Source organism: Erythrolamprus reginae, chromosome 6 (assembly GCF_031021105.1).
Source record: "Erythrolamprus reginae isolate rEryReg1 chromosome 6, rEryReg1.hap1, whole genome shotgun sequence".
In the NCBI taxonomy this organism is placed as follows: domain Eukaryota; kingdom Metazoa; phylum Chordata; class Lepidosauria; order Squamata; family Dipsadidae; genus Erythrolamprus; species Erythrolamprus reginae.
This window is the reverse complement of record NC_091955.1, coordinates 50,346,294-50,369,003: the sequence shown is the minus strand read 5'-3', so window position 1 is coordinate 50,369,003 and position 22,710 is coordinate 50,346,294. Positions and strand designations below refer to the sequence as shown.

Below are 22,710 nucleotides of genomic sequence, written 5' to 3'. Positions count from 1 at the left end.
TTGCATGAGACGCAGCATAGTGAAATTGGTCTGTAGTTATCGACAAGAGAGGGGTCTCCTTTTTTGAAGATGGGGATGACCATTGCTTTTGACCATAGCTTAGGAAGTGTGCTGGTTCTGAAGGATTTTTCAGAAATTATGCTTAGTGGTTTAGCTATGGCAGAAGAGAGCTTTTTTAGGAAGTAAGCACATAGACCATCTGGTACAACTGATAGAGAAGGTTTAAGGTCATGTAATGCTTTTTCAACTCAGTCTTCAGTGAAGTCTACTTGGGTTAGGTCGCTGAGGGAGTTTAAGGTGCAATTGATGAAATTGGGGGATGAGCCATTGCTGTTAACAAAGACAGAGCCAAAGAAAGAGTTGAGGAGGTTGGCTTTGGATGAATCATCATGGTATTCTTTGTTGTTGGGTCCTTTGAGAGGTGGGATAGTTCTAGAGTCTTTGAGTTTATTGTTGACAAAGTTTTAGAAAGCTCTATTAGATCTGGTGCACAGGAGGTTTCCCTCTTGTTTGCTGTAGTAGTTAAGGCATTCTGCTTTTATTTGATTGCAAATGCTTTTATATCGGCTTTTGAATTTGGAAACTTGTCCTTTTTTGTTTTTCCTCCAGAGATATTTTTTTTCTTGTTTGTAATTTTCTTATTGAGATGGGGAGGTTATTTTTTTTGTTTATGGTACATGTTAGAGGTACATGAAGTCTGATGATAATTTTCAACATCGTTCAATTTTTTAAAAATTTATATAAGTTATAATGATACCCAGGAAATGATTAAGACACATATATTTTTGGTGTTTGCTTCAAAGACTCTTAGCCATTGTAACTGATTTACTCCCCTCTTCCACTTTATATATTCCACTTGACAATATATAACAAGGTTATACTAAAATTGGTTTACTATCTTACTGATTAGCAACATTCAAGTAAGGTATTTTATCAATGAATTGCAAAATTGTACAAGTGAGAATCCCACCAGCCAGAATATGTTTGCATTCCTTTGGGCATTTTTTCTGAACCAAGGAAATTATTTATAAGAACAGTGATGTCCATGGTTGCAATAATAGGGCACAGATTATAGGAAGATTTAAAAATTAGATTAAGATTCCCATTCATTGCAAATGATTATTTTTTATGTAAATAAACTCTTAGAAACAATAATGAATAATAATGCCCCAAGGATTCAGATTGCTGTTTGGTTAGAGTCTTACCTGAAGTCCTTCTCTCACAGCTTCCATTATATATGGCACCAAAGAATAATTCCATAGATCAGTAAACCACACTCTAGAACCATCAATATCAATAGGACAAGGTAGAAAAAGGCGAGGACCTAAAATAAGATTTTTTTTTAAAAAAAGTAGATGATTACTATGCATTCAGTGTAATTTTTGCTCTTTTTATATGAGAGACGCATAATAGCAATAGCACTTATATACTGCTTTACAGTCCCATTTAAGTGGTTTTATAGAATCAGCATATTTCCCCCAACAATTTGGGTCCTCATTTTACCCACCTCAGAAGGATGGAAGGCTGAGTCAACCTTGAGGCTGATGAGATTTGAACTGCCAAATTGCAATCAGACAGCAGACAGCAGAAGTAGCTTGCAGTACTGCATTTTAACCACTGTGTCACCATGATTCAGTGTAATGTACAGAGACATAATGTTACCTTCTACATTATGTCTCCCTCGTATTAAAAAAATTGGGGAAGGTTACATCTAATTCCAGTTGTTTTATCGTCAAATAAATACAACAGATATATTGTCTGTATGCTATTCACTGCATTTTAGTGATGGCAGCCATTTTTTCACAAAGCATAATCATATTTTTTTGCATTAGCCTTTTCAGTCACAGGATTTAGAAAAAATGCATTTATAACAGCTGGCATTTTGTGAATGCTGAGACACAGAAATATGGGTAATGTATTTCTAAAGTCCAATTAGTTCCAGATGGCCTTTGTTTAAATAGCAGAAATAATTCTGAAGACATTTCATCTGTAAACGGTGACTGTTTCTTAGATACACTAAACCCCAGCTCTCTACCTTGCTTGTCAATGTTATAGCAACTGCCAGCTGTTATGTGTCAACTGCCAAAACAAGTTGTGCCACTTAGGGATGTTTATTAAAAAAATCAATTAAAAGAAATCTTTTTGAAACATAAAATTATCTGAAAGATTCTTTGATCTCTTTTTCAGAAAAGATTATTTTTTGGTAATTTTTTACCCCTTCAAAACATAAAGATGGATTTTCACCATTTCTCACATGATTACTTAACAGGTGTATCATGACAGAAGAGGGCTTTTGAAGCAGTAATACCTGATCTTGAATTTCTTGAGAGATTTGAAAAAGTTTTAGACCTCTCTGTCTTCTCTGCTTCTTATAACTGCTGCTTGCTGATTCAAGCCGATGCCACATTAGAATGTACAGTACATTAATGGCATCAAGAAATTATTAAAACAAACAAATATACAAACTGTGATTGAATATGTTCTCAAAGAACATGCATTTAATTTATTTTTTTTATTTTAAAATATTATGGGTTTTTTCCAAATTTTCTCTTCACATTAGTTAGAACGAAATCTTTTGACAGTGGAATTGGATAAGAAATTATAAGTTCAAGACTAAAGTAGACTAAGATCAATGACATTAAATGGTTTTGAGTTCTTTTTTAAGTACACATTTTATCCCAGAAATCCAATTCATATCCAACAATACCATGTTTTCAAACACAAGTCTCCCCCCCCCCCCCCCCCGCTTTTGGACATAAAAGATAACATGCTAGTTATTTTGCTGAACACATTCATAGTAAGCTTACACTGTAAGATAAGCTTCAAAGGTCAGTTTTGATTCTTTGCATTCATAACTGTAAAACTTCTTACCAATGGTTATATCAGAAGAACTGTGGGTTTCTAAGAAGCTGTTGAGATGATGCCATATCTTGGGAACCCAGTCAATAATTTTGATGAGATCATTATTACGGGTATTCTTCTCCAGCTCTGTTTCAATCAGTTTCCTTCTCAAGTATCTGGATAACAGCCCTTTAACTGGCTCTGTGTGATTAGCACACAGAACCCATCTATACACAAAACAATAAAATAATGGAATGCAAATGCAAAGGTTGTGATCATCCAATGAAGTCTTATAGTAGACCCAAACAAAAACGTGCTTGTTTAAACCTATTGTTAACGTACAGCAACTGTTTCCATGAGCTGAGCTGATAGCCACCCTCATAAATTGCTAAAAATAAAATATTTGATCAGTGCATTTAAGATATAGCTTTTAGTTTTCTATAAGGCCAAAGAGAATCTTCTTTGTTCACAGATCATCTCTCTTGGTGCCTGAAGTTAGCAATTAATCACTGAAGATGGATAATGACTGTATGTCCTGTTTGTGAACTTGCCTTTGGCATTTGGCTAGCTATTATCAGTGAATAGATTTTGAGCTAGAATATTGTTCTGTCAGAGGATTACATTTATATCTCTAGCTAATCATACTGTACATTGTTTCTTTTCAACTGTATATCTTGAGGTCAATGATGAAGAAAATTGCTATTAGAAGTTAAATATATTTAGTCTTTTCTGTTATCTTGCGGCAAAAGCCACATGGCACATCACTTTTGCAATGGCAACAGAAACATTTTTTATTTGTTTACTGTATTTATTTATTTGTCAAACATATATAGGATAGTAGTAGTTTATATAAACATAAGTAAAAAGTAACAATAAAATAGGACAATAGGACAGGAGGACAGGGAAAGTAGGCACAGTGGTGTGCTTATGCATGCCCCTTATAGACCTCTTAGAAACAGGGAGAGGTTGACTGTAGACAATCTCATATTAAAGTTTTTGGGGTTTGAGGAAGAAATCACAGAGTCAGGTAGTACATTCCAGGCACTGATCACTTTACTGTATTGTTGAAGTCATATTTTCTGCAGTTGAGTTTAGAGTGGTTTACATTTAGTTTGAATCTATTACGTACTCGTGTATTGCTGCGGTTGAATGTGAAGTCATTAACAGGAAGGACATTTTGGTATATGATTTTATGAACTACATTTAGAGCAGATTGAAGGCAATGTAGTTGTAAATTGTCTAATCCCGGTATTTTAAGTCTGGTGGAATAAGATATGTTGTTGCGAGTAGAGAGTGAAGGACTCTTCTTGTGAAATATTTTTGGACTCTCTCGATTGTATTAATGTATGATATGCAATGTAGGTTCCAGACAAGTGAGCTGTATTCCAGAATTGGTCTAACAAATGTTTTGTAAACTCTGGTTAGCATATTAACATTGCCAGAGAAGAAGCTACACAAGAATGCTTTTTTGGCAATGTTATGGGCTCTAGCACTTAGGTAATTGGATATGAGTACTCCAAAGTCTTTGACAGAGTGCAGGTCATCTACAAGGTCATTTCCTCCAAGTTTGTATTTTGTATTCTGGTTCGTTTTGTCAATGTGTAAGGCAGAACATTTGTTGGTTGAGATTTGAAGTTGCCAGTTGTTTGACCATTCTGCTAAATGGTCAAGGTCTTTTTGAAGGGTAGCAGCATTGTTTGTGGTATTAAATAGTTTAACATCATCAGCAAAGAGAACATAGTTGCTTATAATATGATCACAAAGTTCATTTATGTAGAGTATGAAGAGTGTTGGTCCTAGAACACTGCCTTGAGGGACACCGCTATTGACAGGAGCATATTATATGGCTATATATATAGATATATATGATATCCTAAACATATTAGACAATCCTAAACATACAGAAAAAATCCTAAACAATTCCATACATTTTCATCTCATTTGACTCATTTTAAAAAATTGAAAGACTTTATATATGTTTTCTGATTTTATATAACCGAATGCGCAACAATTGTGAACTTACTAAAACTAACTCTTTAGCCTGAAAATTTTGAACTTGAGTCATATTGTTACATACAATATTTGGATTTATTTGCATACTAGCTGCTACTTGCCTTATCAAGTGGCAGGAACTTTTAAATGATTGTCAGTGGCTAGCAGCCTTCAGGGAAATCCTTAATGCGGCTTCCCTGGAGCCTGCCTGCAGTTCTGCTACCACTACTGTTTGGAGAAAAATAAAGTGCTGAACTGTTACTGTGGCATGCATCTTCACTTTCACACGAATCTAACACATATGATAGATACGAAACAGAAATAATCATTACCTGAAATTTTGATGCAGTTCTAGATTAGGTGATGATGAAACTCCCTGGTTCATTGTTCCAATAATGTAAGGACTTAAAACAAACAAACATGGATTTTAAAAATTATCCAGGAAAATTGAATAAGAACAAAATATTACCAAAACAACATAAAAGTGGCATTAAAATCAGCAAGGATGATCACAATAGAAAGAAAACAGAAAAAATTACTCCCTTAATTTCTGAAAAGGAAGAACTTCTGAAGTAATCATAATGTCAAAGTAAATTGACATTTAAGAAAACTAATTTTAACATTGTTTTAATACACAATAATATACAATAATATTGTCTTTCATAAGCTCCTTAAAACCCACGTCTGCCGCCAGGCATGGGGGAACTGAGACATCTCCTCCGGGCCTATACAGTTTATGCATGGTATGTTTGTGTGTATGTTTTGTTTTTTAATAAGGGTTTTTAAGTGACTTTTAATTATTAGATTTGTTCTACATTGTTTTGTTATTGTTGTGAGCTGCCCCGAGTCTAGGGGGGCGGCATACAAATGTAATAAATAATAATAATAATAATAATAATAATAATAATAATAATAATAATAAATTTATATTAAATAAAAGCCTTATTGAACGCACACGCTGGGTCTCAAATGTTTGCTTAAATGTATTCTTGAACTATGCTGTAGATACCATGGGAGGAAGTGTCAAATATTAAACCGTGTGTGAGTGTGTGTGTGTGTGTGTGTGTGTGTGTGTGTGTTTTGGACTGCTGGCAATTGCCTGGTATAGTCCCTTGAGCTTTTTTGGCAAGGTTTTTTTAAAAGCTCTTGGAACTGAGTCACCCAGCTGGCTTTCTGGGTAAGGTGAACTAGAATTCCACATTCGTTCAGACTAGTTTCTAGTCCATTGCTTTAACTACTAGACCAAGCTGGTTCTCAGTTCAACTTTGACACTAATTAATTTTTGGTTTTTTCAAGATTAGCATAGCTGTCTATACATTCTTCATCTGGGTGATTTTTTGAAGTTTATTTCAATGATTTTGTAGGTATGATATGAAATTATTACTTTATTGATAAACATGAAATGTTTATTCAAAGCAATTCAGCCATTTCGTAATAAAATATTCTTACTTAAGCACGAGGCTATATGCAAAAATGTATACATAAGTAGAATTTCACTAAATCTGCTTAGTAATAAAGTTTTCACTTTTCAGATTAATACAATACATTATATGTTTATTAGTGCAATTCTTGGCTAAAATTGCATATAATAAAACACAGAATAACAAAAATTACATATTTTGTATTTGTTCATAAATTAATGCAGTTTACTTTTTTCTTAAATAACAAAGAGATATGTGTGTTATAAAGACTAGACTTATTACCAAAACATGCAAGACTGATCTAGAGCAACTGCAGACTATTGTGTGCAACTCAGTTTGAAATTGATATGATAAAATGTTTATTTCTGCTTTATGTTTTGGGTTTAAACTGGTTTTGTAACATCACCAATTTAGAGGAGTGGAAGGATGGAGGAGCAAAAATACATTGAATTATAAAGACAGACTATTCACCTGCATTAAAATACGAAATCAAAATATTTCTCAAACTTCACTGGGTGTATTCATAAACTCATCTCATATTCTGCCACTGCCTATCTTCAACGCAGCCCTATGTATATGAACTGTATAAATGCAACTTCCTGCATTTATAAACAGGTCATAAGAACCTGTGTGTTTTAGAGCAGTGTTTCCCAACCTTTTTTGAGCCGCGGCACATTATTCATATTTTCAAAATCCTGGGGAACACTGAACGGGGGGATGGGGGGGGGTCGCGGGGGGGCTAAAGAAAAGTTTGGACAAAAAAAATATCTCTTCCTCCATTTCACTCTATTTCTCCCTCCCTCTTTCTCTCTCTTCCTTCCTTCCCTTCTTTCTCTCTCTCCATCCCTCTTTCTTTCTTCCTCTCTTTTTTGCTCTCTTTCTCTCTCCCTCCTTCCCTCCCTCTATGTCTTTCTCTCTCCCTTGCTCTCTCTCTGCCTCTCTTGCTATCTCTCTTTCATTCTCTCTCTTTCTCTCTCTTTCTCTGTCTCTCTTGCTATGTCTCTTTTTTTCTCTCTCTCTCTCTTTCTCTCTCTCTCTTTCTCTCTCTCTCTCTCTGTCTCTCTTGCTATCTCTTTCTCTCTCTCTCTGTCTCTCTTTCTCTTGCTATCTCTCTTTCTCTCTCTTTCTGTGTCTCTTGCTATCTCTCTTTCTTTCTCGCTCTCTATCTTTCTCGCTCTCTATCTTTCTCTCTTTCTCTGTCTCTCTCTCTCTCTCTTGCTATCTCTTTCTTTTTTCTCTCTCTCTCTTGCTATGTCTCTCTTTCTCTCTCTCTTGGGCGGGGGGTGGGGGCTAAAGAAAAGTTTGGACAAAAAAATATCTCTTCCTCCATTTCACTCTATTTCTCCCTCCCTCTTTCCTCCCTCCCTCTTTCCATTGTATCTCTCCCTCCCTCTTTCCTTTCTATCTATTTTTTTCTATCTCTCCCTCCCTCTTTCCTCCCTCCCTCTTTCCTTTCTATCTCTCCCTCCCTCTTTCCTCCATCCCTTTTTTCTTTCTATCTCTTTTCTTTCTATCTCTCCCTCTTTCCTTTCTCTCCCTCCCTCTTTCCATTGTATCTCTCCCTCCCTCTTTCCTCCCTCTTTCCTTTCTATCTCTCCCTCCCTCTTTCCTCCCTCCCTCTTTCCTTTCTATCTATTTTCTTTCTATCTCTCCCTCCTTCCTCCCTCCCTCCCTCTTTCCTTTCTATCTCTCCTTCCCTCTTTCCTTTCTATCCTTCTCTCCGTCCCTCAGCGGCGGCAAAGAAGAAGGCAGGCTGCAGAGGGCACCGAGGACAAGAGCGCTCGCTCCCTCGCCCTCTGACTTCCCTCCCTCGCTGCTGAAGGGACGAGCGCGGGCATGAGCGCGCGCGCGGGCCCGTTGCAAGAAGTTTTTGGTTTTTTTTTTCCTTCCCCCAACTCACGGGAGAGAGAGAGAAAGAAAGAGGGCAGCCAGGGAAAGCGGCCTCGAGCCGAGTGCGAACTGCAGGATGCGGCAAAGGACTCCTTGCCAACCAAAAAGGGGGTGGGGGTGGTGAAGGCAAAGCCTGGGAGGCAGGGAAGGGAAGAGCGAGAGACCCCCAGACAGAACGGCTGAGGGGAAGGAAAGACGGAAGGAGGGAGGGATTGAGAAGCGAAGCCAGGGAGGGCTGAGAGAAAAGGGGAGCGGCGCGCGAGAGAGGGGGGGCGGGCATTCCCGAAATGGATGGAGAAAGCCCTCTCTCGCAGCGAAAGCGCTCCCAGCCAGGGGGCTGCAGGAGAGGGCATTCTCCGTCCGTTTTGGGAAAGCCCGCCCCGGCACCGGCAGCACCCCGCCCAGCTGGAGCTTCCCTAGGAGCCCGCGGCACACCTGGCTGTGTCTCGCGGCACACTAGTGTGCCGCGGCACACCGGTTGAGAAACGCTGTTTTAGAGCTTCAATTCAATATCTTTGAAGATTGTCAGATTGGGAGAGGCAGTACAGTACACAGTACCAATATCTTTAAAAAATCAACCTACCATTTGTTATATTTACAGTTAAGGAAACCGTTGAAGATGTCACTCAAAGAACCAACGTGGTGCAGATTGTCAAGAATTATTACCACAGGAAGGTCAGAACTACTATTATCAGCATTGCACTGTTCAGCCAAATTAATAAGATATTGTTGAACATCCTTCAAAAAAAAGAAGAAGAATATAATAAGACAGGTGTATTTTCTATTGCCATCTTCACATTTATGTATCATTATTAAAACTAAGTGTCATGAAATTATTTTGGCAGTCTCAAGCGAAGCAGTTTTGTCTAAGTAACTTCTTTATCCAAAGCTTATATTTATAATGTATACAATAGGATTCTACTAATCTGATTTCCCTGCTTTCACAAATTTAAGAAAATATTTAGGAGTTTTTTATTTGATTTTATTCAAATGCAGTAAGACTATTTCATGTGATCAGCAAATCCTGATCATGAGGTTTTCCTGAATGGATAGAAGAACCTATGTACCTAAACTGCATATTCATTCATTCATTCCTCCCTCCCTCCCTTCCTTCCTTCCTTCCTTCCACTCTCCCTCCCTCCCTCTATTTCTCTCTTCCTCTTTCTTCCTCTTTCTTTCTCTTTTCCTTTTGTGTTTTTGTATTTCTTCTTTCTTCTTCCTTCCTTCCTTCCTTCCCATCTACCTTCTTTCCCTCCCTCCTTCCTGTTGTGAGTGATTCTTCTCAGTCTCAGGACATGCCTGATTCTGAGGATGATGAGCCAGATCCCTCAGGTTATCCTGGGTTATGGAGGCAGCCAGAGGGATTGGAAGCCGAGAGTGATGAAGATATTGATGTGGGAATACCAGAGGGGACTGATGTGACAATGAGAAGTTAGTCCCTATCAGATAGTGAGGAAAATGTATCAGGAGATGAATGGTTAGATCCTAGATATTGCAGAACGGCTTAAAAAAAAGAGGAGGGGTTCAAGGTAAAAAGTATTAATTCTACATGAATAGCTCTGTGGATTGTAGATATTATTTCCAAATTTACACAGGAAATAAAGATGGGGGTTGACAATGATGATCAAAGAGAATGGCGTAGCTTTAGTGGCTTTCCTAAAACAAAGAAGTGAAAAACCTATGCTGTATTTGCTGAAATGAAGCCGAAGACAGGTAAACAGGTAAGTGATGAACTTAAAGTGGTAATTTATAGTTCCTTATCTTTGAGCAGCCGAGGATGGAATGTTAGGAACCCAGAACAGTCAGAGTATTTTCAAGCAAAGAGAAATTGCTTCAGTCTGTATGTTTGCATTTTTGCCGTGCAAAAGTTTTTATATATTTAAGCTGGTGTGAATAATAAAAAGACTATTATTTCAAGAAGTGGACTTTTAAGAGTCTTGGAAAATTAAGTATCTGTGCCCAGAACACTTCCTGTTCTGTCTGGGTCATTCCGGAAGCTATGACCAACCCAAAAAGATAAGCCAGACACACCGGTTGAATCCAAACACAGTTTCATAATGGTAAAGAGAAAAGAAGCCAACAGAAAATGTCCTTACAGATCAGGAAAACACTGGAACTCCAAATAGATACAGAAACACAGGATCCTTAATGCCAGATGAGGCTGTTGAGCTAACAGACACACACCTCCCACCAGTTTTCAAGGCTGCTGGGCCATGAGCCAGGAACAAAAACGCTGAGAGAAAATGCAGATAACACCAACTCCCCTTTGATAACACTCCATGCTGCCGGAATGGTTCTCATGCCTTATAAACCCTTCCCTGCTAATGAGGACCACACCCAACCCCCTGGTGTTCCTCATTCATCGCTGATAATATCTACACAATTGATCTCTCCTTTGAGCTCTGCGTCTCTGCTGCATACTAATGATAGCTTGTGCGTCACCATCCAGGGACTCCAGGGAATCACAGCTACTTGCTTGAGATAGCCCTTCCCCAGGGCTCCCAGGCCTTACATCACCTTCACTTTCATGACTGCTGTCTGCACTATCTGACTGCCAAGAACTCTTCTCTCTGCTCTCAGCCTCCCCTGGGCATGGAGCCAGCAGAGATGCAGCTGGTCTTTGATCTGGCTCAGTCTGAACCACAACACTTCCTTCCTTCTTTCTCTTTCTTTCCACACTTTTTTGTTTATACACTATAGGAAGCACCTCACAACATTTAAATATTTAAATTTAAATAATAGAAAACCAGTACAGTGATCCCTCGAGTATCGCGAGGGTTACGTTCCAAGACCCCTCGCGATACTCGATTTTTCGCAATATAGTGGTGCGGAAGTAAAAACACCATCTGCGCATGCGCGCCCTTTTTTCCATGGCCGCGCATGCGCAGATGGTGTTTTTACTTCTGCACCTGGGAAAACCCAGGGAAGGTTCCTTCTGCCGCCCAGCAGCTGAGGAGCCGCCTGCCTGCTCGCCTGCCTGCCCGCCGCTTGTCCGCCCGCCGCTTGTCCGCCGCTTGTCTGCCCGCCGCTTGTCCGCCCGCCGCTTGTCCGCCGCTTGTCCACCCGCCGCTTGTCCAGCCACCGCTTGTCCGGCCGCCGCTTTTCCGCCCGCCGCTTTTCCGCCTGCCGCTTGTCCGCCGCTTTTCCGGCCGCTGCTTGTCCGGCCGCTGCTTGTCCATCGCTTGTCCGCCTGCCGCTTGTCCGCCCGCCGCTTGTCCACCCGCCGCTTTTCTGCCCGCCGCTTGTCCGCCGCTTTTCCGCCCGCCGCTTTTCCGCCCGCCGCTTTTCCGCCCGCCACTTTTCCGCCCGCTGCTTTTCCGCCCGCCGCTTTTCCGCCCGCCGCTTGCCCGCCGCTTGCCCGCCGCTTGTCCGGCTGCCGCTTGTCCGGCCGCCGCTTGTCCGGCTGCCGCTTGTCCGCTGCCCGCCCGCCCGCCTGCACGCCGCTCGCCTGCCCGCCGCTCGGTGCATGATTGGGGTTTCCCCTTTGCGTGGGCGGCGGGGAATTCTGGGAGTTGAAGACCCAGGGAAGATTCCTTCGGCCGCCCAGCAGCTGATCTGCTCGGCAGCACAGTAGCAGCGAGGAGCCAAAGATGGGGTTTCCCTGTTGCCCACGCAAAGGGGAAACCCCATCTTCGGCTCCTCGCTGCTACTGCGCTGCCGAGCAGATCAGCTGCTGGGCGGCCGAAGGAACCTTCCCTGGGTGCCGCCCGCCGCTCGAGAGCAAGAGGGGGAGAGATAGAGAAAGAGAGAGAAGGAAAGAAAGAGATGAGAGAGGGAGGAAGAGAGTGTGAGAGAGGAAGAAGCAAGATAGAGAAAGAGAGAGAGAAAGAAAGATGAGAAAGGAAGGGAGTGACGTCATCGGGTGGAAAAATCGCGATATAGCGTTTCGCGAAGATCGAGATCGCGAAACTCGAGGGATCACTGTATTACTTAAAATCAAAATTAAAGTCAGAATCATTAAAATAAAAATTCAAATAAAACTGAGATTTTTTGACAAGGTTTTTATCATTTTCCTAAATACCTAAAAACCAAGGAGTCAGTCTTTTGGAAAGAACATTCTCTAGCCTTGGGCATATCAAGACAGTGAGTTTATGGATATGAGGGATCTTCAAGCTTTTTTTTTCTAATTTGAATAATCAGGCAAGCTGCTATGAGGGGAAATGGAGCTCTCAAATAATCAATATATAATCCAATGTAATCCAATTAATATAATATATAATCTTTTAAAAGTCAATCAGGAGCTTCAAGCAAGTGGACTAAAATTCAGTACAAGCATAATATGATTCCTGCACAGGCAGGAATTGCAATAGCAATAACAATTAGCTGCTACATTTTTCAATAACTACAATTTCTGGACACTTCTCAAGGACTACCTCACATAAGAAGAAGATAACTTGCTAAATCTATTTGATTTAGGTGTCTGAAGAATTAACAATACCATTATATATAGGCATTAGACAACATATGGAAGAAATATCACTCTGGGTTATTGTTTAAACTTTTAAATCTCCTACAATCTAAATCAAGGCAACTACTATATTTGAAAATCTGACATTACAATTGGTTCCTAAATTACTAAGTGAAAAAAATTAAGTTTTAGAAGAGTGTGACTCTTTTTAAAGCTAATCCTCAACTTCTTGAGTTCTTCATTCATTCATCATAAGTAATTCTGTTGAATATAGATGGATTTTAGTTTATTCACCCTCATCCAGTCCACTGCAATCTCTCAGAGAGATAACTGCTATATCTTAATTCAATGTGAAAAAGATATAAAACTGACTGAAATACCTTACTAATCTGGCAGGTTATAGGCACAAGATCCAAATTGATTTTGAACATTGAGCTGTGCCCAACGAAATGAAATTTAATATAGAGAAAAGTAAGGTAAAACAGAAATATACAAGTACAGGGTGGGTGTAATCTGGCTCAGAAGCAGTAACTGTGGGAGGGATATTGGAGTCCTACTAGACAATCACGTAAATATGAGCCAGCAGTGTGCAGCAACAGTCAAAAAAGCTAATGCAATCCTTGGTTGCATAAATAGAGGATAGATCATGGGAAGTATTAGTATTATTTTATAAAACCTTAGTATGACCACATCCATATCCAGTTTTGGTTAAGTCATTGAGATTACGTTTGGTTAAGTTAGTGAGATTTTGGAATGCAGAGAAGAACAACTAAGATGATTAAGGGCCTAGAGACCAAAACATGCAGAATGGTTGCAGGAATTGGGTATGGCTAGTGTAGAGAATATAAGAACTAGGGATAACATGATAGTACTGTTCCAATATGTAAGGGGCTGCCACAAAGAACAGGGGGTGAATGTATTTTCCAAAGTACAAAAAACAATGGATGGAAACCAATCAAGGAGAGAAGCAATTTAAAACTAAGGAGAAATTTCCTAACAGTGAAAAAAAAATGACCAGTGGAATGCCGTGAATCCAGAAGTTGTGGGTTTTCCATCACTAGAGGCTTTTAAGAAGAAATTGGACAGTCGCTTGTCTGAAATTGTATATGGTCCAGTGCTTGAGCAGGGGGTGGATTAAAAGACCTCCAAGGTTCCTTCCAACCAGGGGTGGGTTCCTCTTACCTTCCTACCAGTGTGTGCATCCGCTAGCATGATTTTGCTTCCACACGTGTGCAGAGGGACGATTTTCCCTCTGTGCATGCTAAGAGAGACAAAAATCACCCAAAATAAGAACAAAAGATGGTGCGCATGGACCAGCGAAGACAGCACCGGAGCCATTGTGCCCAAATTGTGCAATCAGTGGGCCACTAATGGAGTGGCACACTAGACCGCATCGGTAGAAACTCACCCCTGCTTCCAATTCTCTTATTCTGTATCTTCCAATATTAGTTGGAAGATACAATATGATGATCAAAAGGACAATGCATTCCTTTATGCGATCCAGATATATCTAATTGTATATGTATCTAATTGTATATGTATCTAATCGTATAAAAAGTCAAGTATAAACCAACTGGATCACATTTTATTGTGAACCATGTGTGGATACTCAAGAAAGCAGGAGCAGCAAAGATGTATTATATTCCTATTTTGTAAATAATCAAATCAAACAACATGTTATATAAGAAGGACAAAATTAGCACAAAATGGTAAAATGAATAAAAATATGCTGTATTAAAGATATGAACATATGAAAGTAGCAAGTCAAATGTCATTTATTATCCAGTAAAAATATTACAAATTCATTTATTACCTATTTTTAATATACATAATGAAGCATGCTATTCTTTAATGTGTATAAAATTGATGGCTCTTTTTCTGAGGTCTTACCTTGCTTGATTTGTGATCAACAGTAAAAGTAATGATGGCATCTTCCATTTTTTTTCGGCCAGATTTACTTATCAGATATTCAGCAAGCTTGTTGGCTAAATAGGTCTTTCCAGTGCCACTAGGTCCTGATAGGATAATTCTGTGATGTTCCATCAGTAAATTAAAGTACCGTTGACTAATTGGTTTAGGAATTAATGTATCAAACACAAAGCTATCCAAGCTATTTTCTTCTACTCCTGACAACAAAAATAAAACAAAAAACAGGAAATAAAAAAGAGGGGAAATCCTATTGATTATGTCGTGTGAGTGAAAGTTTGGAATGATTTAGAGAAATATTTTCCATACTTTTTTAAAAAAAGTCAATTCATTGAATATTAATGTATCAATATGATTAGACAAGTACTTGCAATCAAAGCAAATGTGAAGTAGAAACTAGGTGAGGCAGCAAGGCATATCTGAAATGTCTGAAATACTTTAAAAGGTCAAACTGATTACAGCATGAGTTAGCAGATGAGAAATATCGCTGTAAATCACACAGTTTGTTTGCACGCCCCCACGCTGTCTACATGGTTGAAATCACTACACTATCTAAATGGTTGAAATATTTGATTCAGAATCCTAACTCCTGGTTCTTCAACATTAATTTATCCTGTATATAAATTTGTCTTCACTTAAAAAATAATTAAAAATATATATAAAATAAAAATATGCATATATGAGATTCTCACAATTAATTTAACATTCATAAAAAAATTTAGATACTACAAAAAAAGGTGATGTTAAAGTAGAAAGCTTCAGTGGTGAAGTGGTTGAGGTGATAAGGCTTATGTTTGAAATATAAAGGATATGTCAGCTCAGTCTCTTATTACATAGCTAATATCCAGTCTACTAATGGCAAACATATTTGCCCATGGTTGTCCCAAATATACCTTTGAATTGGTCAATGTTATTTTTATTTGAATTTCCTAAATCAATACATGGATTCTAAGATTCTGTTCTTTACAATATAATTCTCACACAAAAGTATTAGAAATGAAATATCTATTTTCATTTGAATAGCTAAGTAATAATGAATTGTAGACTAAAATTCATTCTATGTTTGTGTAAATGTATTTAGTCACTGATAAAGATAGAATGCATTTATGAATCATCACTGAAACTGACATACGTTACAGTTAACACATTTACCATTGGAAAATTAATTGGTAGAAATCTTGTGTAGAAGGAAAATGGGCGTTATCTGTTCCATATTTGTTTATAAAGCAGACATCTCAACTACTGTATACTAGGGCAGATATACTGGCTTGCTTATTATTTAAACTATTCTAACCTGTACTAGGTCATTTAATACTTATAGTCTATTATTCCTAAAATGTTCTCCTTCAAATTGGTATCCAGCACTTATATTAATTTATTTTAAATTATTATTTTTATTTTTACCTGACTTTTTATGCTACTTAAAAGTGCAATTGATCATGTAGTTATAATTCTATTCTTCTGGACAGTATAATATGAAAACAACATTGCAGCATATGCAGAAAGAAAAGGGAATAAATTAAAGGTGTCTTTTACCTTTAAGATTCACTGTGATTATGTTATTATCTCCAACCAGATATCCACAAGGTAGCAATTCAGGCACTTCTTGGTTATGGGCTCTAATTATATCACCTACGCAGTAATTAGCTATACAATCTGAGCTCAAACCAAGGCTAGTAGACGGATCTACTCGGAAAACATATTCCTAAAAAAGATGGTGGGGAAACCAACCAAATGAAACATTAATAGTTTGCAGTATCAGTGAATGAACTATCAATCTACTGGTTCATATGTCATTCTCATTACCCCAACTTGCAGATCAAGAATATACAGTAAACTTAAATGGAAATATAAAAAAACAATAATTCAAAAATGTCTAGTATTTCTTGTTGGATTTTATAAGACATAATTATAATTATTTTAATTTCTATCTTGCCAACTCCTTAGATTGTGGGCAGCTTATAATAATAAAACCAGAAACTCCAATCTTCTTAACTTTTAAAGTAAAAAATAATTCTGGGCATTTGGCCAATTTATCACATGTGCAAATGAAGTTCAATTTACCCCAGCTGCATTTACATCAGTGATGGTGAACCTTTTTTGGTTCACATGCCAAAAGGGGTGTGTGTTGGTCTGCTAGCATGCATGCATATGCCCACATCTCCCCCGTGCATGCGCACCTCCCCCCATGCACTACCCCCTGTGCATGCGCACAGGCCTTACTGAAGCTTGGTGGGTGAAAAAAATGCCCAAACAGGCAAACCGGATGTTTGTGAAAATCCACTTCCGGTTTGCCTATTGTGCTGTTTTTTGCACTCCAGAGTTCAGGAAGCTTCATTGAACTCTCTGGAATGCAAAAAACAGCACAACGGCAAACTGGAAGTGCATTTTTCCGAACTGACAGTTTGTCCATTGGGAGGGGTTTTTTTTGCCTCCGGGGCTTCAGGGAAACTTCTCTGAAGGACAAAACAGCCTTTCCCCAGGCCAAAAATCAGCTGGCTGGAGCTAATACAGGGCAAAGTCTTGTGTGCCTTCCGATATGGCTCCACGTGCCATAGGTTTGCCATTGTGCATTTAGGTCGTTCTATGAAAGGAATGAGTTTTAATCTACATGGGTATATCAAACTTGCGGCGTCATGTTGTCATCATATGATGTATTGTGACTTTTTCCTCTTCACCAAAATGGAAGTGGACATGGCCAGCATGTGACACATCTAGCCCATAGCCCATAGGTTTGACATCCCTGGCCTATAGCCTATCTTACAAGCCAACCTTTTAAAAGCTCAGAAGGTAAGGCCCTTTAAATCTCAAGCAGATTTTTCAAGGGAACTGCAAAGCAACTGAAAAGGTTTGCTTTGTCATTCCTTTCTGTCTAACTTTTGAAAAGTGGGAATATGAAGCAACTACTCCTGATTGGATCACATGAGATAGAAACATTTCATTTAGACCTGACAGTTCAAAGATAATCTGGAACCAAGCTACATAGGGTTTTATATGAGATAAGTAACATTCAATGTGCTACTTATCTCATATAAAACCCTAGTACCAGAAGTATAGTGTCATCCTGCTTAAAAGGCTCTTGCCCATCACAGTCATGTGGCTGTATTCTATGATCACTAAAGTCAAATTTTCAAATCATCTTCAAAGGCAGGCCCACATACAGCATGTTATAGTAATTCAAATGAGATATTTTCTAACATGGCCCTGGATAACATCCCAATCAAATAACTACCAACTACCAAGCAAATTAACAGTAAATAATCAAACAAGGGACACCCCCCCACACACACACACCAATACTGATAGGACAAGCAGCTTGCATATAAAAAGAGAGCAAATTCCATTCTATTCTATAATTAATGATATTTCCTAGTTTGATAATGAAATATCTGCAACAAAACAACCAAGCTCAGAGACATCAAGGACCCCCACAAACACTGGTCTCATGGACTCTAATCAGCCTAAGATGAGAAATCTATTTATTTAACTGATTGTGAAGAATGTCCTGACTCCTCACATATGTTTTACTTTATTTCCTGTTATCTATTTGCTTATGCAAATAGATAATAAGAAACTACCCTTTCTGGTTGCAGGTATAGGATTAACATATTTGGTTTGTTAAAAAATCTGGTCCACAAGTAGAGTTTTCTGTGTCTCTTTGCTGACACCTAGCAATCATTTGGATTTTTGCAGCTGGCATATGGTGAATCCAAATCTCTCACAAAATCTGCTTGATGTTCATTGTATTAAACTTACAAAATCTTACCTTAAAGAGTCGTCTAATTACACCGTCTAATACATCCCATTTTGTTTTACCACTGACCCTGATAGAACCTATCAAATATGCCTGTATTCTTTTGTCCTATAAAGAGAGAAGATAAATGATAGAAGAAGTCACTTCAATACTGATAAATTATTTTGTCAAGCTTCTCTGTGTGTTTTTCTGCAGGGAAAATAGTATTTTTATGTTACAGATATACCAGATTTGTTGCAGATTTTATATCAAAATATTTCTTGATAGCAATAGCAATAACACTTATACACTTAGATATATATACTGCTTCACAGTACTTCACAGTTCTCTCTAAACAGTTTACAGAGTCAGCATATTGCCCCCAACAATTTGGGTCCTTATTTTACCAACCTCAGGATGGAATGCTGAGTCATCTTCGAGACAGTGAAATTTGAACTGCCAAATTGCTAGCAATTGGCATCAATAGAATTAGCCTGCAATGCTACATTCTAACCAGTGTTCTTCTGATACAATTATTAATTTCCACATTTCTATAAATCACATAGAATTATAACAAAATGCCAATAAATATAAATGATTTAAACCAAGTCTAGGTATGCACACCCCTTACTTCCTCAATAACAACCACTGAATCTTAAATGCAAACTAATGCATTCAAGAAGCATCGTTATTAAAATACCTGAACTCCTTCTCTTATTAAAAACTGCTAAATTCGACATCATATTTACTTGTGAAAGATGGCTAAATGCATCCCTCCCTGACACCATTATCACAGTAACAGACTATCACATTTACATTTTTTTAATTTTTTTTTAATTCATTTGTCCAATGCACAAATGCATAGGAAGAAAAATAGACATGTAGTAATATATATAAGGGTAAAGTGAACTTAGAGGAGAGGATATATGAAAGAAAGAAAATATATATGATAAGTGAGAGAAAGGAAAGACAATTGGACAGGGGACGAAAGGCACACCAGTGCACTTATGTACACCCCTTATTGGCTTCTTAGGAACCTGGAGAGGTCAATCATGGAGAGTCTAAGGGAGAAATGTTGGGGGTTAGGGGTTGACACAATTGCGTCCGGCAATGAGTTCCACGCTTCGATAACTCGATTGTTGAAATCATATTTTTTTACAGTCAAGTTTGGAGCGGTTCGTATTAAGTTTGAATCTGTTGCGTGCTCTTGTGTTGTTGCGGTTGAAGCTGAAGTAGTCATTGACCGGTAGGGCGTTGCAGCATATGATCTTGTGGGCAATACACAAATCGTGTTTTAGGCGCCGTAGTTCTAGGCACCTAAAACATCTATCAAAAAGAAAAACATCTACAAACCAAGTCCACCTGTGCCTTCTATAATTTTGTAAACAATAAACTCAAAGACACTAGATCTATCCCACCTCTTAAAGCAGTGTTTCCCAACCTTGGCAAATTGAAGATATCTGGACTTCAACTCCCAGAATTCCCCAGCCAGCATTCGCTGGCTGAGGAATTCTGGGAGTTGATGTCCAAATACCTTCAAGTTGCCAAGGTTGGGAAACACTGCCTTAAAGGACCAAATGATAAAGACTATAATGATGAAACAGTTAAAGCTAACCTCTTTAACACATTCTTCAGCTCAGTCTTTGTTAACAGCAATGGCTCATCCCAAACTTTCCCCAGTCATACCACAACCAACTTCAACAATCTAACACAAATCGATTTTACAGAAGAAAACATTAGAAAGACATTACACAACTTAAAACCATCTCTTTCTATTGGACATGATGGACTATATGCTTACTTCTTTAAAAAGCTCTCCTCATCTTTGGCAGAACCTCTAAGCATAATTTTTAATGAATCTTTCAGAACTAGTTCCTTGCCTAAATTATGGTCACTAGCAACAGTCATCCCCATCTTCCAAAAAAGAAGATCCAAGTAACATCGAAAATTACAGACCAATCTCTTTGGGTTGTGTGACTTGCAAAGTCATGGAATCAATCATAAACCAATCCATTAAACTCCACCTTGAAACCAATAGCCTACTTTACAATAAACAATTTGGTTTCAGAAAAAAATTATCCTGTAATCTGCAATTCCTACACTGCAAAAGCTTATGGACCACTCGACTTGATCAGGGTAAAACAATAAATGAAATCTACATAGGCTTTTGTAAAGCCTTTTATTCAGTAGTTCACGACAAACATTTCTGAAACTTAAATCCTATGGCATCTCAGAACCATTACATGATTGGATAACAGCATTCCTGTCAAACAGACAACAAGTAGTCAAAATAGGAAGGGCCGTATCTAATCCTGCTCCTGTGATGTCCCTCAAGGCAATGTTCTAGGACCAACACTCTCCATACTTTACATAAACGGTATTTGTAACCATGTTATAATCAAACGGTATTTGTAACCATATTATAATCATTGGCATAATGTGTTCTCTTTGCCGATGATGTTAAACTATTTAATACCAACAACAACGATGCTACCCTTCAAAAGGACCTTGACCATGTGGCAGAATGGTCTAACAACTGGCAACTTCAAATCTCAACCAGTAAATGCTCTTTTTACACATTGATAAAAAGAATCAGAATACTAAATATATTGCTCAAAAAAAAAAATAAAGGGAACACTAAAATAACACATCCTAGATCTGAATAAATGAAATATTCTCATTGAGTACTTTGTTCTGTACAACGTTGAATGTGCACAACAGCATGTAATATTGATTGTCAATCAGTGTTGCTTCCTAAGTGGACAGTTTGATTTCACAGAAGTTTGATTTAATTGGAGTTATATTGTGTGTTCCCTTTATTTTGTTTTGAGCAGTGTATATACTTGGAGTAAATAACTTGTAGATGACCCTCACTCTGTCAAAGACCTTGGAGTACTCATATCCAATGACCTATGTTCTAGAGCCCACTGTGACAACATTGCCAAAGAAGCATTAAGAGTTGTCAATCTAATCTAATGTAGCTTCTTCTCTGGTAACATAGAACTGCTAACCTGATCTTACAAAATATTTGTCAGACCAATTCTAGAATGCAGTTCACCTGTATGGAACCTGCATTGCATATCAGACGTTAATATAATCAAGAGAGTCCAGAAATATTTCACAAGAAGAGTCCTTCACTCCTCCTCCTGCAACAAAATACCTTACACTACCAGACTTGAAATACTAAAATTAGAAAATTTACAACTATGATCTAACCATAGTTCACAAAATCATATACCAAACTGTCCTTCCTGTTAATGACTACTTCACCTTCAACTGCAACAACACACAAGCATCTAATAGATTCAAACTAATTTTAAACTGCTCCAAACTAGACTGCAGAAAATACGACTTCAGCAACAGAATGATCAATGCCAGGTGTTCACTATCTGACTCTGTTGTTTCTTCCCAAAATCTTCAACCTTAGCACACCATTGTGCCTACCAACCCTGTCCTACTGTTGCATAGTCTTCTTTTATCATTACTTTCTATGTTATGTTTATATAAACTACTATCCTCTACTTGATTGACAAACAAACAAACAAACAAATAAATAAATAAATAAAGCATGAGAAAAAGGAATTCTTTCAATATTATTTGTTGCAGTCTAAAGTGAACCAATTGCTGATTAGAATGGAACAGCCTTTAGAATAATGGCAGCATATATAGAAAGATAATTAAGATAATCACATAACAATAAAAGTTGGAAACCAGAATACCTTTGATAGACCATAGCCCTTGTTTATTGTGACAATAATTTTAACGTTCTGGCCTTCTTTATGAAGAGTTCCATCTGCAACATCTTCTAGTAAAATATCTAGGCAAGTGAACAATAAATAAATAATCTTTAAAAATAAAGTTAAATTTATGTGAATATATTCTGTAAAATGCTATAATTATGATACTCTATGATATATATTTTTGTTTGCTAGCAAAAGCAAAATGAATATATATATTGAAAATATGGATTTGTGAATTTGGAATCAGATCTCAACTCAGGATGTTAGAATGTAATATGTGTAAGAAACATTTCCAACTCTGTCTACAAACTTATCTATTTAATGAGGATTATAAATGGATTGGCAGACATCTCCCTGTGTGACTGATTGTTCAAACTGGTTACAGTATTAAGACATTAATCAGCATGTTGCATCCATTTGCAGAGTTCCATTGAGTGCCAAGACAAAAATAATCAACATTTCAATGGTACTCTTATATGCTTGAGAGTAGAAAACAAGAAAAAAGAAAGAATTGTGTCAAACAGCTACTGCATCACTGAGGAAAGATGAGACTCACATGCAAATTGAAATCAATAATAGAAAAAGAATTCATAACTTATTTTCAAGCATTTAGCAAGGATGAATCAAATGAAAACACAGTCATATACTGTTTTAGTTTGATAAGGAGCATAGTAAAGCAGTTCATTTTTCAAGTATGAAAAAAAGGTTACAATGTAAATGACTGAATCAAAGTTATCCCTTTAAAACAAATGGGCAAAA

General features: G+C 37.8%; 1 protein-coding gene across 1 annotated transcript in view; it reads right to left on the bottom strand.

The window, feature by feature from the left end:
• NAV3 (neuron navigator 3) overlaps nt 1-22,710 on the bottom strand; it is a 491,922-nt gene that overhangs the window by 10,555 nt on the left and 458,657 nt on the right. Inside the window, exons 29-36 of the mRNA XM_070755761.1 lie at nt 21,931-22,028; nt 18,245-18,340; nt 16,015-16,183; nt 14,443-14,678; nt 8,728-8,882; nt 5,166-5,237; nt 2,872-3,068; nt 1,206-1,324 (exon numbers count right to left, since the gene is read on the bottom strand). Coding sequence (XP_070611862.1) covers nt 1,206-1,324; nt 2,872-3,068; nt 5,166-5,237; nt 8,728-8,882; nt 14,443-14,678; nt 16,015-16,183; nt 18,245-18,340; nt 21,931-22,028 — 1,142 coding nt within the window. The remainder of the gene's footprint in view (nt 1-1,205; nt 1,325-2,871; nt 3,069-5,165; nt 5,238-8,727; nt 8,883-14,442; nt 14,679-16,014; nt 16,184-18,244; nt 18,341-21,930; nt 22,029-22,710) is intronic.